General features: G+C 41.1%; 1 protein-coding gene across 1 annotated transcript in view; it reads left to right on the plus strand.

Moving 5' to 3' along the window:
- Nucleotides 1–1258: 1258 nt before the first annotated feature.
- Mctp (multiple C2 domain and transmembrane region protein) overlaps nucleotides 1259–15711 on the plus strand; it is a 38550-nt gene continuing 24097 nt past the window's right edge. Inside the window, exons 1-5 of the mRNA XM_086969278.1 lie at nucleotides 1259–1475; nucleotides 5883–6242; nucleotides 9649–9986; nucleotides 13410–13756; nucleotides 15422–15548. Coding sequence (XP_086825404.1) covers nucleotides 1259–1475; nucleotides 5883–6242; nucleotides 9649–9986; nucleotides 13410–13756; nucleotides 15422–15548 — 1389 coding nt within the window. The remainder of the gene's footprint in view (nucleotides 1476–5882; nucleotides 6243–9648; nucleotides 9987–13409; nucleotides 13757–15421; nucleotides 15549–15711) is intronic.

Consider the following 15711-nt stretch of genomic DNA (forward strand, 5'->3'; position numbering starts at 1 on the left):
TTTTGCAAGCTTATATTGACCCCGTGCATGGAGTATGAAATTAGCTTAGATCATTTCGAAATTATTCTGTCTTGATGTGGGTTGACAAAGGCATTGAAAACACGATGACTGAGAAATGTAAACGGCTCCATAAGTCAGTTTTTTTGATATGACTTGCTTTTTTTTTTATTTTATCTAACACGTTTATCAACTTTCATAATAAAGAAAGATAATTTAGTTGTGCATATGTCATTATTTACATGGAACTTATTATTAATACTTGAACGAAGATTGGTAACGCTAGCCTTCTTTCCGGGACATTGCATATCATGATAGCTTACCATGTCGATGTTTAGTACTTATGCTCTAACTTTGTCTACCTCATCTAGAGTAAAGATGAATATATCTTTTTGACCTACGTTCGGATGTCTGGCCATCGGTGTTTCACGCCGTTCACCTTTGGAGTCCCACGGAGGCCAGCAGTCGCATCAAGTACATGTTGCGGCGAGCTTAAGAGACGAACCCGATCCGCACAACGGCTTAGAGAATTTAAGGCTCATGTTTGATTCGAAATTTGACTGATTGTCGAAGTGGATCTGTTTTGGAGTCACGCTCAATGAATATATTGATAAGTACGCCTATTTGATGATGCTTCATATCTGCGACCACGAGAACAAAAATCAATCAATTTTTCTAATGCATTCACCAAGACATACATGCCTTTGTTATTTATGAGAAGAAAAGTTTACGCTAACGGAGTACTTCTCGCCATCTGCTATGCTGGACTTGTATTTATGAACAACTGAATGAATGGTCTACTAATGCTGGTCTATAAACAAAGCGCATCCAAGGAGCCAAATCGTCTGTTCATACATCCATTGGTTCGCGGCGTACCGTCATCGGCTGCTTTGTTACAGCCTCGGGTCTGTTCTCATATGTAACGGCTAAACTTATCTAACAAGGGTTGTTCGCACCAAATAGATTGTATTCTGAAAGTAGACTACTATCTGTTCACCGATAGTGTATAACGTGTCTGTCGCCTGACGTTAATGAGTATGAACTTTCATCTACAGTGCCACCTAAAGCTTTTCTTTTTGTTAACGATTGCCTAATCACTCAGACGGGATTCTTGGGAAAAGGTCTGAGCCGACTATGGTGCGCCGAAGATCGTGTTGTAGACAAGCCAACATCTATAAAGAATCTTTCTCGACATTACAAAATACCTAAAAACAGAAACATTATCGGTGACGGCACTTTATTTGTCCTGAAAAGTCTAAACATGGCGGATGTCGTAATCGTTCTAAGTGGAGTACAACGAGTGGCCGACCGTCATAGCGAAGCTCCAGAAGCGGACACAATGAAGCATGCCAAGCCTGAGGGTCGACTACGAAGCAAAAGCTTAATAGAATTACAACAGTACCTGAAACATCATTGGGTAGTATACAGTGTCGCAGTCATTTTCTACATGAAAGCTGGACCAGCGTCAAACCGTCTAGGTATCAACATGCACTTCTGTGATAAATATTTCGTATTACACAATCGATGAACTCTATCAACAGCGAAAGACATCTCTGTCCGCTAGCCAAGCAAGGAATTTAGGGGTTCACGCACACTTTAAAAGGACGAAAGAGTAACCAAATGAACGCTGATGGCACAGTCGCACGCGACCGGAGGCAGGAATAAGATAGGATGTATAAAAATGTGTGCTGTCTCCTTTAGAAATCTGTAAATAAATTAAAAAAAAAGCAAGGTCGAAAGGTCACGGATGCTTGAATTTAATTAAACCTATGCTATCATTTTGGTTAAGACGTGTTCAAATATCGGCTCGTCACTGGAACTCGCTAAACGCAATCATGAAGCGCTGTCTGTACCAAAGGCATCATATCGGTTAGGTGAAACAAATGGTAAAATAACAAAGTTTAATATTCAGCAAACGTAGCACCTTTTGTTTGGACCATTATATAATAGTATGTATGGCCATCTCCTTGGGCTATATCACATGCATACGGAAAACCCAGTTCGAGTTGGCAGCGGTTTCTGTTTACACCCAATTCGACGTAATTAAATTGTTCCAACGTGATTCTGCTACGGAGATAGATCGAAGCTAGTTCTCCATTGCGTCGCATACTTTCTCTCCATATCGAGCCGCCTCTGTATCAGCGATGAACATGAGACGCTGTAATAGAAGGTTAAAATGGGGCCACGCTATTTAGAATTGACGCAACAAGCTCCATCCTGATGATTCAGCGCAGCCCAACTCCGATACCGTTAAAGAATCCGATCAACCGCAACACTGTTCTGGGTAAAAGTACATACTATCAGCGGCACATACCGTTCAATGATAAAAAATAACAATCATCTATTATAATCGGTAAAGGGATAAAGTAAGAATATTTACTTCTCGATAAATTCACCTATTATATATACATATATATACAATCTGGCAATAATAATCTAATAAAATTTCGTCAGCTGTTTTGCCCTAGGCAGTAGGTGTTTTTGAAGCACGATAAGCCTACAAGCGACGGCAAAACAAGATTAAGTCTCGATAATCTGCTGTTCAATTAGTGTGAAATGCCCTTAATTCACACCCCAACAAACAGGCAGTCATCGGCAGACTCTGTAAAACGAGGGCACCGAAAGGACCAATGACATAAGCATTCAACAGATGTTAGTACGAGAAGTCACTGTAAAGGACCAAATCGCTGTTTGGTTACCTTGAAAGAAAAATATTCTTGGCAAGGAAGGCAAGAAAGCTCCTTATTTTGTCTTTAGTTCGGCCGTATTTTAACCCGGCCACCGAATATCCTTGCACGCTGCCCTTTAGCTGATATTCGGAATTACGAAGGCTGCGTGCATTGCGGAAACATTTCAGAAAATAGGTTGATAGAGTTATAGCAAATTAATGTTAGATAAGCTAAAAATGTGTGCCAAATGATGCAAATCTTTCTATAGGCAAAGAACCCATCGGTTTCGTTGGCTGCCAGTGTTTCGTAGTCAACATCGCAGGCAACAGCGCTGCTAACGAACTAAAGAAAAGAGCGGTACAATACGCGCCAGATATTGTTAATAGCGTCTAATTAATGTGTTTTCAGTGCATAGTTATATATCTGTTACTCTTAATTAGGCCTATTTCCGATTAAGGTCAAGCTAAAAAAAACAAAATAATGCATGCACCGCTTGTTTCTTCATATTGTGTGTTGGCAATCAAGTAAAGTTACTCGATCCCAGAACATATATGCGACGACAGTCAGCATCTCAAGGGGCCAACAGCGTGCTGTTTAGGGCAACAACACCAGGAAAACGTTTAGGAACGATGGAATATACCGTAAAGTATGCGTATTTTTCACCGTCCGTACCTTAAATTGCAAGTGCCGTAGATCTAATAGCTTTTAATGTTCACCAAGCTGAGTCGCGCTATGAGCCTTAGCCTATAGCATAGTGTCCGTACGGCAGAAGGCCAACGATCTGAAATGCCTGTTTGCGGCGAGGTAGCCGTTTGAGGAGACGGTTATTGAAGATTTGTGCCGTAGACGCCAGCGATTACATCGTACGTACGACGTCTACTAACGCTTTCACGTTCCAGTATTTGATTCATTATAGAAGGTATTTTTTCATTCTAAATGAGCACAGTTGGTTGTGACACTTGTCTCGATAAGAGAATGATCTATGCCAATAGACAGGCTCCTATAGATAAGGTCTTCGAATATACACAGTAGAAGTATTAGCTATTAAAGTATTGAACCCTTTTTCGTTTAAAATACACACAAATTCATTTAGGTTTGCCTTTCTGTGTTAACTGTTATTCTCAAGCAGCCATGGACACTACGAGTCGGCTAATGCTAAACAGTTTGGTCTTGAGGCATATTAACGTATCTGGTTCGTTCTAGAAATTACATTTTGCATTATGTAGTGGCTAGAGAACCATAAATGATCGAACCCAATGCACTCCGCTTGAAGCGACTGGAATAACATCATGGCTTAAAGAACGTACTTATCGTTTCCTATAGAAGCGAGGTTTATTCTACGAGCAGAAGCCAGAATCGATTCACAGATTTTGAAAAATTATATCAACGCGCTAATCCCCACATCAGAAATACTGCTCAGTCAAGTACCTCTTAGGAGTAATAAGCATTTCAAGTTTTTTGATCACGGATAAAGATTGCGATATTTATTTATTTATTACATCTTTTTATTTTTTGGCTTCGCTGCTAATGCCGGCCTCGTTAGACTGACTCAGATAGGCCTTGGCAGACCTCTGGTAGATATGAGGCCTACCACTATGGTACTACCGCCATGATGTCATTCTAAGCGCTGTAGGTGCAAGTAAACATCACAACTGAAATTCTTATTTTAAACTGAAGACAAATACTGATAGGAGAGGTTGTGTTATTACATCAATGAACGCTGAAAATAATACAGGCAAGAAGATGTCGAGGCCGCTTTACTTTTGTCTTATACGTTTTCGTTAGATATGTCATAACTTTTATTGCTGCGGTATACTTCATGAGGATATACGAAGTGCTCCTACATTTGAAATCTAATCCACCGTAATATTCAGACATGATCCACAGCAGAAATCCTATGAATCTAGGTCGTTCCTTTACAGAGAACGTTCAGCGTATCCTAATGTCTTCAATAGAAGATGGCCACACACAATTTTGTTTTTTCTTGGCTATTAGGTGAAGAAATCGTTTTGTTCGAAAGTTCAGTTTGCGCCATTTCTACAGCGACCTTTTTCTCTACGAGAAAAGCCTTTCTTGCCTTGCTGTGCCTCTATGTTTCGAGTTTTACGCCCGATATCGCCGTTTGGCATTCCGTGAGACGGCTGGCTGGCTGGCTCACAGCATGATACGATGTCTGTCTATCTATGCCTGGGTTCGAACCTACATCACAACTTATCCCTAAGATTAGCGCACGAATACGTTATTCACTAAGCTATCCCGAAGACAGTACTTAATCGTAGCCAACTCTACCAGCCGAGATACCCGGCAAATGGGCATATTTACTGCTTTGCAAAGTCTGCATCTGTCTAGCGTGCGAAGAGGGCAGCACCGAACGTGCGCCAGTCAGCTTAGCTCTACGGAACCGAAATTCAAGATAGATATAGACTCTATACGTCATCGCAGTTATGCTCTCAATATTCCAGTTGGTCGACAACTAACCCTACTTTTTGCCAGTGTTTACGTTATTGTACCAAAGCGGTAAACCCTTAAAAAAAATATGCGCTGACCAACCTTTGGTCGCTGATAAAACGAAGGGAGTACATCGATTACCTGTTTATCAGAAAAACCGTAATCTATTCCTACCTCTCACGATCTGTGTACTTCATTTTCCGGTTTTGTGAAAATGCCATGTTCCCAAAGTCTCGATCTTCCTTTCACCTTCAGACTTCACGGGTATAGTGAACAATAATTATAGTGTTAAATGTGTTGTAAGATGCGACACATCATTTAGCATTATTTATTTACAAGAACTTTAACATTGCTAAACTACAGCAAATGAAATCAAGATGTATATTCTACTACATTGGCCCAGCTTAAATCTATACAAACAACTGACTCGGTCTTTAATCTAGATTAATTGTATCAGTCATGCGTAAAAATCGACTACGCCTTTCAATGTCCCTATTTCACCTATTTCGCTAGGGAACCCAGTACCTTAACTAACCCCCAAAGTGTATGATTTCTAATCATTCCAGAATTAGTTACGCAGATATATTGATACTGTACGTTAGCCTTTGTAGTCCACCCGAAAAGATGCTTCGAGTTTTATGCTCGGAGCGGCCGTTGAGCCATTGCTTCAGACTTAGTGATGCACCTAACAAAGTTGAATACATTCTACTGAAAGTGCACTCGCTTAATTTTTAATTTACGGAGGATCTCGGCGTTCGTTCCTTTCAGGCGGCGTCACTGGTGGAAGCGATGAATTCCCTGTTGGAACCATCGCAGGAGTTGGTGAGAGCAGTCCAGTGGCCACGAGGCGTCAACCTCGAAGTCCTCTATGCTACTCTATACCATCGACCAGCGGGTCGGGCAGCTTTGGACCTGGAAGTGAATCGCCTCCATCAGTTCTATCGACGCCGACCCACGGTGCAGTTCCAGCCACACAGGGCAGCGGAAGCTGTGCTACGGGTTCTGGAGGCCACTGGCAGAAGTTTAACTTCAAATCTAAGAAGATCGCCTCGATGTTATCGACTCTGAAGAGGTTCGCTACCTCGCCAAAGAGGAGACTCAGCGATCGATCGTCATTGCAGTGTTCGGGTATGAATTTTTATTATTACTACATTAATAAACTTCTAATAGGAGCACTAGTTGCCAGAATATTGATTATAATTTTGCTCAACATTTAACTAGGTGCGCCGATTGAAAACAATTCTATTTGATTGAGCCTGCGCAAGGCTTTGAGGTCAAACCGTTTCAAGCGAACTGTACCCACTCAAGGTACACACAAGGATTTGATGCAGCTACGATGGAACAGCACGAGACGATTTTTGCCTAACCTTCAGACATGAAGTTCTGGAGAAAAGTGTTATAATATACTATTCTGTATTGCCCTAATAATGTCCATTTACGAAGCGGTGAAGTCTCTTGGATTCCTGGATTGTTAGATGTTCCAAATATCTATTAACGCAGTTTTTGCGCCCGTCACAATATTTCTGCCTTTTCTAGCTGCTAATGGGAAGGTGCAGCCACAGGCTCTCATGTTCTCAGATATTTCCCGGTATGTGGACGCACATAATATGGTTAAAGCTTTATTAACATATGAAGTTAAATAAAACTAATTATCGCACTTTTTTCCCTTTATTAAATCGTGACTTCCGTTCAAGTTTTGATGATTGCGGGTAAGGCGAATGAATATTGATTGGAACTAGCTAACTTCAATAGTAGATTCTGTCAAATAGACAATAACTAAAGCAGAGCAATATCGTCTTTATAATTTTAATTAAATTAAGATCATGGCCACGAAGATCCAAATAACACGGGTTGTGTGACCAATTGAGCTCAGTAATACTTATTACAGCAGGCATAACAGCAAATTATGTTGAATTTTATTAACGCGATTTAAAACCTAAGCAAAGTCCTCCATTGGGTAGGCAGGAACTACAGCCTCGTAAGAGCTTTACGCTGCAAGTGTCAAACGGTCTATACTATCTACTGATTGTAACGACTCGACGCCTAAAATAAGCTGTAACCATCATTGGCTATAGTAATGTAATGGTAATGGAGCTCGTCCCAGAACAGAACCTACAAAGGGTTAACACTACGGTCAAGCTCCTTTTGTGATACTGCTAATTTATGGTGAAGTCAATTACTCGTGAAGGACATACGTAAAAAGTACGCATCGGGTTATCGAACAGTGACAGTCTCGTCTGAGTCGGAAGAAACCTTGAGTAAATTAATGTTCGGGGCGTATCTGGGAATTTTTACATGAGAAGCAAATTCTTCGAGTTTCGATAGGAAAAACCTTTGGAGCATATGTAACTTTATAATTAGCGGGGCATTATAGTAATGGACCTCTCTCAAAAACATTGAATAATTAGAATTTGGAACAAGAAGCTGGAAGAATCATAAGTGAATCAATTCAAAAAATGTTAGATAGCTCCCTCAATCATGTGATAAAGTAAATAACCCAAACTTTTGTACTCGCTGTGTCTCCGAAGCCTAAGTCAGGCGAGCATATCGTGGTTGTACTGAAAAGCGTACACCGCCGCAACGCTGAAGCTGTGGATCCGTAATTTCTCAATTTATTCCTCGTTCTCATTTCGTACCAGCGGTCTGTGCTCTCGTAAAGATCGACAGCTTTTGGAAGTTGTTGAAACAAGATGAATAGGATATAGCCTCATCTGCATCAAAATCAAACAAATCCTATCTACGATATCAAATCTAGCACACCACTCAAAAGGCTTAAAAGATAATAATTGCGCCATATTGTCTAACCAAAAGCATAAACACTATTGTTTAATACGACATATTTTTTTGCAAACCTTTACATTTTAAGCTTGCCTACTAACCGTTTTCTTTATCCGGCTAATTTTTTTCTGAAGATAGTTCTTAGTAGCCATGACACCCCAACTATTCGACCCAACTATTCGATCTATCAAATGAAAATCGCACTTGCTTGGTAGAGAAAAGTATGGCCAATGTCATCTGGGCTATCTGAATTGTAACTAATTATCTTGGCACAATTGATTTTGTGCTTTTAACCCATTCTAGAGACCAACGAGTTCTGTCTGATCTTTTGCCGAAACCAGTGATCACGTCAGAAGCACATTATTGCGCGGCATTTAAGTTCCTTTTTCATTTTCAGAAAAAGATTCTGACAAGCAAGAACCAAATTTTGCCTTTCATTTATGCTGTACTTCGCAAACGTGTACATTACGCAGGATATTAACATATAATAGCTTGTAGTACTAGCCTGCTATATTTGTCGGGTGCCGTTACGTAGTGATATGGGTAAATATCTGCATATAAGTTACTCAAATTTAGTGTTGATTAGCTCAACGAAGAACAATGTGTCAGTAATTGTCGACGGTGAGGGGCAGGCAGCTTCTTAAAATAAATGAATCTATGTCTCAACAGATGAGATAGTTTATTTACCTTAGGGCTTATGTATATGTATATATTTATGCCAATCGTCTAGGCGAATACGATGACTGCAGGAAAGGAGATTGATTTGTAGGCTTTTCGACAAGCTGCGCAGCCGGTAACCTTCCTTTCTGGGAGCCATTTCGGCGGCGCTTGGACCTGCTCGATCGTGGCGAGTTCCGCGCTGCGCTCAGTCAGTACGTCGGTTGGTTCGAAAATCAGTCTTTCTGTCTGTGTCTGGTCAGATAGTCGATAACTGCTGACCTGGCAGAGCCTTTGTTCAGGTCAAGCTAATAGTCCCACCGTCTGGTGTTAACGTTCTTGTATCTTACATATCTGTCAATAGCTATGGCCTGATGACTCGGAAGAAACAAGGGTTTAGGCTGCGCATTTGCGTATTGTGATCATCTTTCGACCAAGACTGCGATCACTCGTTACCCAACCCGTGCTAATGATAATACCTAGATGGGACCTGTGTTTAAGCTGCTAACAGTGATGGCGGTAGAACAGGCGGTTACGTCCCAGTCACAAAATAGTTTTATGCATTGATGATAATAGTTGTTGTGATGAAGATTTCTAAGCCTAATTTGCACGGCGGTGCTATGGGGATCGTTACCTGCTGACGATCTTATGCACGGTATCCTGCTGACAGTGATTTTAGCTATGTGATAGTGATTTCCTCACGCGTCGTAATGTAGTTGTTGCTGAAGTTCGTTAGCATTTTTGTTCGTACTTACCTCTTGGTGATAACGGATCAGCCTTATATCCACTTGCGGTTCATAGTGTGGTTGATTAATTCTACCGGTGTATTAGATGTGCTTGTAGCTATGAAATAGTAATGAAGCTGAGCGGTAGAAGTCTTTGCCCAGTATCATTGTTGTATTTTGAAAAAAAAATAGGAAATGGGTCAAGTTCGGTTTCCACTCGGGCGCTATCGGCGTCGCCAAAAAAAATCACAAGATTACAACTACTTTACCTTCTTATGTTATTGTAATTTCGTCATGTTCTTCTCTATCTGCATTTTCGGTGTCGTCTGTTACTGCCTTTTCTTTGGTGTCCTGCGCCTTAACGGCACCTTCAGGTCGACTATGCCAAAGCCACCCCAATGTCTCCCGGAGCAACCTGGCAGCGCTGGCCGCTGGCGCTTATGACGACGAACACCTCGACGGCGCCCAGATGTATGACAATCTGACGACGACCAACTCACAGTCCGATACGACAATTCACCACTGGCGGTGGAGACGCGACAAAAGCGATCGGAGTGAAAAAGATCGGGGATTAAGCGGCGCTCGGGATGTACCGATTAAAACGGAACAGCTTCTCGCCATCGATAAAAAACTTCCTCAGCTTCGCTTGCATCATCGCTTATCTGTCGAAAGCTCGGGTTCGACGCTAGCGACTCTTGCTTATGTTGAAGAGGTAAGCATTTCGTCAGTTATTTATGTATTAATTGAACGAAGGCCTTTGTCTCAGTCTGCTTTAAATATGCCGGATGGTTCCATCGTCTATGTTCCGAAACTACTATACGCGCCATTTGTACTGGAACAAATACCGTTAGACCGTCGATGTTGTAGTTATATTAATATCTCGTATGTTATGTAATTTATATGTCAGAATTTACGTAATAATTTAATCCACATCGTTTCATAAAATAGCATGTTTTTAAACAACAAAGTAACGATCTCTGTCTCGGTTCAGATTCAGCAGATCATAATATCGAAAATGTTACAAGACGTCAAAAGCGTTATAAGATAATGTTAGTGCACTCCAATCTTTCACTATTACGGTTTTTTTTTTGTACATCGATCACTTCGAATTAAAACCTAGACGGAAAATCGAAAAGACCTCTCCGGGAGACAAGAGCCGCACAGTATCTAACCGTAACGCCCCGACTGTTCATTGTCAACCGTAGTAACAGCTAATCGACGCCACAAGGAACGCAACACAAGAAACAGTAGGAGTGATAAAGAATAGGACCGATATTGTGCTCCCAGCGGGTTTCAAGGTCTATCTATTTTGTAACCACCCACACCTGACCTGCCGCAAGGCCATTCGAATTTTTATGGTTCCAAGGATAACCTTGAAATCATTTTTTGAACAATGGCGTACCTGAATGGGGTGATCGTCTCCATATGTCTATGTTCCATTATGTTGACAAGCGTTGGAAATCATTTGCTTATCAGTTTTTTATGATAACATACGACGTGTGCAAGAGAGCTATTAAACCACGTTACAGCCATTTGTAGGCTAAATGATACCAGTTGTCCATTCTAGGGCAGGTCTTAGTGTCACTATTAAGCATCGCATTGAGAAATAACGCCTATCTTCTTAGCTCACTTCATCTATTCGATGCCCCTTTTATAGAGCAATCGGTAGTCGGAAACGTTATCGCTGTTATCCTGACAGTATCTTTCGACTTGGCTACGTGATGTTTATACCATGCACATTATAGATATATATGAGAGCATCAGCCAGCTGCTCCGTTGTTTTACTTCGAAACAGAATTAACACTGTACTGATAATCTGCTTCGTTGTACGCCGTTCTGTGTTCCTGAAAGCCTTTCTTCCTCAGAGCGGAACTCACGATTGATTCCTCCAGTTGTTGTTGCAGGTTTTCGTAGCTTCCGAGTTCGTGGCGTTCTCCACTTGGCCTGATATGTGCGTTTTAACGATTCCGCATCCGTATCTTGCTTGTTTTCATGTACGTATGCGCCCGGCATACATATAGGCAACGTTTGATAAAGAAGGAAGTGAGCCGAGCCTGAAAATTGCTGAACGTCAAGCAGACTGTGAGGTACGATTGATGTAGGGAATACAAATGAGAAAGCAGCGAAATCAAGGATGTTGAAAACTAATTCTGAATTGGGTCTGCGCCTTCGCCGCAATAGTTATCGCCTGCAGTGGGGAAAGTGACAATGATGCTGTCTTCAGCGGAATTCTCTTCGTTCTAGGAGTCGAGGGTTTGGCCCGCCAGTGGCGTGGGAAATATAAATTAAGACTGAGTCTGATCTATCGACGTAGCAGATATATAACAGTCTTTCGAAGTATTCCGTGTCCAATCGTGCGCAAATTAATAGATATCAGTATATACCTCGTGTCTTATACGTATGTTTCGTGCCTAAAGTTGTCTGTCATCTATTTGCTTCGCATTGTTGTACCCTTACTTGGATGAGCCGTCCAGGATTAGTGCTGAAATCTAATGTCATCTATAACCGACCTCTATCGAAAGAAGCGAGCCTATGAAGTCATAGGTGCTCATCATAAATGTAGCGAATTTCCTGCGCTTTTTAGGGTTTTATTCTTTTTTTTTTTTTTAACTAGTACAATCGGTGTATCTTTAATAATAATAATAATGATTATCATAATCATACGTGGGTATACCGGCATTTCTTTCAACAGCACATTGATTAGCCGCAGGCTCCACTTGCTATTCTAGAGTTATTTCCTCTATATAAGACGTCTTCCAGCTTTTGTCATCCGATCACTATTTCCGATTCTGTTTTCCATTCTAGTCCAGTTACTGTACCTTTGCGTTGGCTATTCTAGTGAACGTGGCCTGTGAGATGTGAAATATTTCTGAATAGCTCTAGAAAAACAGGACAAAATCACGATACTGACAGCACTCGAGTCGCAGTTGAAGCACTTCAGGGAAGAATCTACCTTTATTCTTCCATGTCCAGTACAAGCAACTGAAGCGATTATAGTTGAGAAAGATCAGTTCTTCAGCACTTCAAGTATAAGCTTGTATACCTTTCTAAAATGTGACCCTATGTGCTAGAACAGTTTTGTTTGTCGAGTGTATCACAAAATACATAAGTTAATTTTATAAAACCTGCTGTAAGACGCAACTGATATAATAAGTTTTCATCAGCTGACCAGAAACAGTGCATGTGAATGCATATATCATAAGAGGAAATAAATTTCCTTTTCACGCTGTCAGGCCATGCGAGACATATCTGTGCTATTATCAAGAGGCGGTCTTAAAATTAATAAAAAATATGTAAAAAACGAGTAGACCTAAACGTATCGTTAGGGTATGTAAAAGGCCGGATAAATAATTTATGATAATAGCATCTTGCGTCGAAGAGAATGTTGCTGTTCACTACCCAGATATGACCCTCTTACGAGTATCAGGAAACACAGTTTTTCGTCTGTGTTTCCTCTAAAAAGCAATCGTTCTTTAGTTGGTTAACTTATATCCGTCGCAGCAAAACGTATCTCGAAATACAACTATCGCACTATAAAAACGTCACATCTTAAGCCAACCCTGTAAGTTAATTAGAAAGCCACGATAATTAAATGATATAGCTTGCTTTCCGCTTTAACTTACCGAAATTTATAGCAAATCAATTCCAGAGCTCTGTCCTCGATGTCCTCATTTTTTGCTAACTAAAGGCACTAACCAGATTCCTTAAAATAGACGTGACCTTGGTTTTCTTTAATTAATTAACGAGAGATATTCAAACTTATCCGTAGAGCACGTGTACTTTTTCCTACCAGTATATCTTTTATATACTGAGTACACTTTCTCTATGCAACTACACCCACGTAGAATCTAGACGAAATTTATTTTCGAGAGATACTATATGACCTGGGTGACATCAGGCTGTTGATAATATCAATATAAAGTATTTTCATTCCTTTGCTTTAGCCCATGTAAAACGTGTTTTTCCACCATGCCCAATACGCCATGCGCCCAGTTCGCTTATGGTGATATAGATGAACTAGTTGGTCGTACACTGCGACGGCAAAACTAGAAAAGTTCAACAAAGTAATTAGGCTGCTCACCTACAGTAACCTTTATGTGCCTAAGAGAAATTATGTTAATTAATTATCTTTCAGGAGCCGAGTTCCAGCCGGCAGGATCCGGGAGCGTCCGTTTCGACGTCGCCGATAAGCAAGTCGTTCTTCGTCTTGGATGTGTGCCTGCGTTGCGGAAAAAACCTTATCGCAAAGGATCCCTGTGGGACCAGTGATCCATATGTCAAGTTTCGCATTGGTAATAGGCAAATTTATCGAAGTCGAACGCTGAGCCGAACCTTGGAGCCTTTCTGGGACGAGTCCTTTAGCGTGCCTCTTGACAACATCTCGCAGGCCTTGCACGTCAAGGTTTACGACTACGACTTCGGGCTGCAAGATGACTTCATGGGCGCTGCAGAGATCGAGATAGATTCTTTAGAACTAGACAAGTAAGTGTAGCCTACAAGAGTAGCTAACACGAAAGGTTGGCAGAAAGCAGTTAGATTAGGAAATGTATTCTTCTGCCAATTGGCAGAAGAATACATTTCCATTGGTCCATACGGCAACCTATAAGGCCCAGCAAAAAGACCGATTAGTTAGTCAACTCGAATTTTCGTAGGAATCGTCGCTCCGTTTTGCCTATGGACCTCCTCTCCCATCCAAATACAAACGCGTAATATGGCGTCAAAGAGCAGAGAAGTATACACATGTTCCCGTAAACACCTACCACACAGTACCGCGATATAAAGTCCACGCACGCCCTGACGGAAATTTATAGCAGTTCAAGATATATTTCCCCGCGAGCTTATTCTAATTACTGTATAAGTAAATACTCATTTTGAGCAGGGTTACTTACATGCGATTCGTGACTTACGCTTCACACGAATTTGTATCTGTTTTCTATGCTAGTCAGCAAATCACTAGGCAACATTGCCCGGTGGTGCATCGATGCTATTAACTGGATGTTCTTCAGTATTTCTCTGCGCATCGATATTAGTCGTAGAACTAAGACAACAGAACGCCGGCTCGATAGCAGGAATATGGCGACCCGCCTTTTACCATGAGCTTCCAAAGAATAAAGACGCCATAACCAAAACATGTACATTTCCATGGTGAATGCTTGTTTACAGTAGTCAGTTATTAAGGCCTACTGCTCGATGATTTCCGGCGGCTAATGCGTTCAGATAATAATCAATCCTCGTCGAGCAACTTCAAGTACACAACATATTTCGGCCTGTTTCGACATTTCCGTGGTGCTAGGTGTTAGATGCGCACACAAAGCTTGGGAGCTCAACCGATTGTTGCGTTCTGATGTTCGTGCGTTAGGCTGTAATCATGGTTGATCGCCTAATTCGCAGTTAATCGTCTCTTGATCCTCGGTCTGGGGCCGATGAAAAGGCACGAATTTGAGACAGCGCCAGTCACGCACGGTACATGCAAAATGAAAGGGAGCCAACATTATTGGTCCTACGAAAGACAGTTCAGTGCTTCAGATGTTTTTTTTTTTTTTTAACTTATTTAAGTGGAAGCTAAATAAGCAGTATCGTCTAGATCGATGTTAATATCTGTATCACAGTATTTTTTTTTTTTTTTTTGATATTCATGATCATGAGACGAGTGCCTTCGGTTATTCACAAACACCTATTGCGTGGCATTAGGAAGTTTTGCGTGCTTTGTATTTGTACCTAACAAAATTCTTCTTTGCCCTTCTTCACCACCCTCTAATCCCTTCTAACTGCCTTTCTTTCTGTACCTTGGTCCATAGAATATTATGATGTATGTTTTACAGTAAAGATGCAGTAAAAATTCATCGAATCGACCTTCACCAACCAAGTGCTCACGTTCTTTGTCTGAACTTGAAACTAACTTTCATTACGATACAAAATACGTAAACACCACTTGGGAACAAGACGCTGACAAATCAATAAACGGTCTAAGCGAACTCAAACAACACTCGAGCCATCGACGCTGCTCTATCTAAGCATTTTCGCATGTGCAAGCGTTAGTGAACTCGTTTCTACCGGGCAGATTAGTTTCAATAACAAACTGTTCCTCTGATTATTCAATATGTCCGTTAGCGATTGATGTTAATTCAAACGTATTGTTTATTTCAGACCAACTGATATTCTTGTAAATCTCTCAGAAACGGGTAAACAAGAGGATGCCAGCGCAGCTCAAGATCTTGGCTACCTCATGCTCAGCCTTTGCCTTACCCAGAAACCCGCCGAGGATCGGCCTCAAGTATGTCTTTCGTTTTTCTTACAAAGCGACCAACATACGCACAAGTATGACATTTCTCGTATGCTAATACGTTTTTCGACCAGCACTGTTGGCATCCGGAGGCAAAACCTACCAGATAGGTTTAAAAAATCTTCATTCAATACATCGCTAACCTAAAAAAGCA

This window comes from Varroa jacobsoni, unplaced genomic scaffold (genome assembly GCF_002532875.2).
Source record: "Varroa jacobsoni isolate VJ856 unplaced genomic scaffold, vjacob_1.0 scaffold_691, whole genome shotgun sequence".
Classification (NCBI taxonomy): domain Eukaryota; kingdom Metazoa; phylum Arthropoda; class Arachnida; order Mesostigmata; family Varroidae; genus Varroa; species Varroa jacobsoni.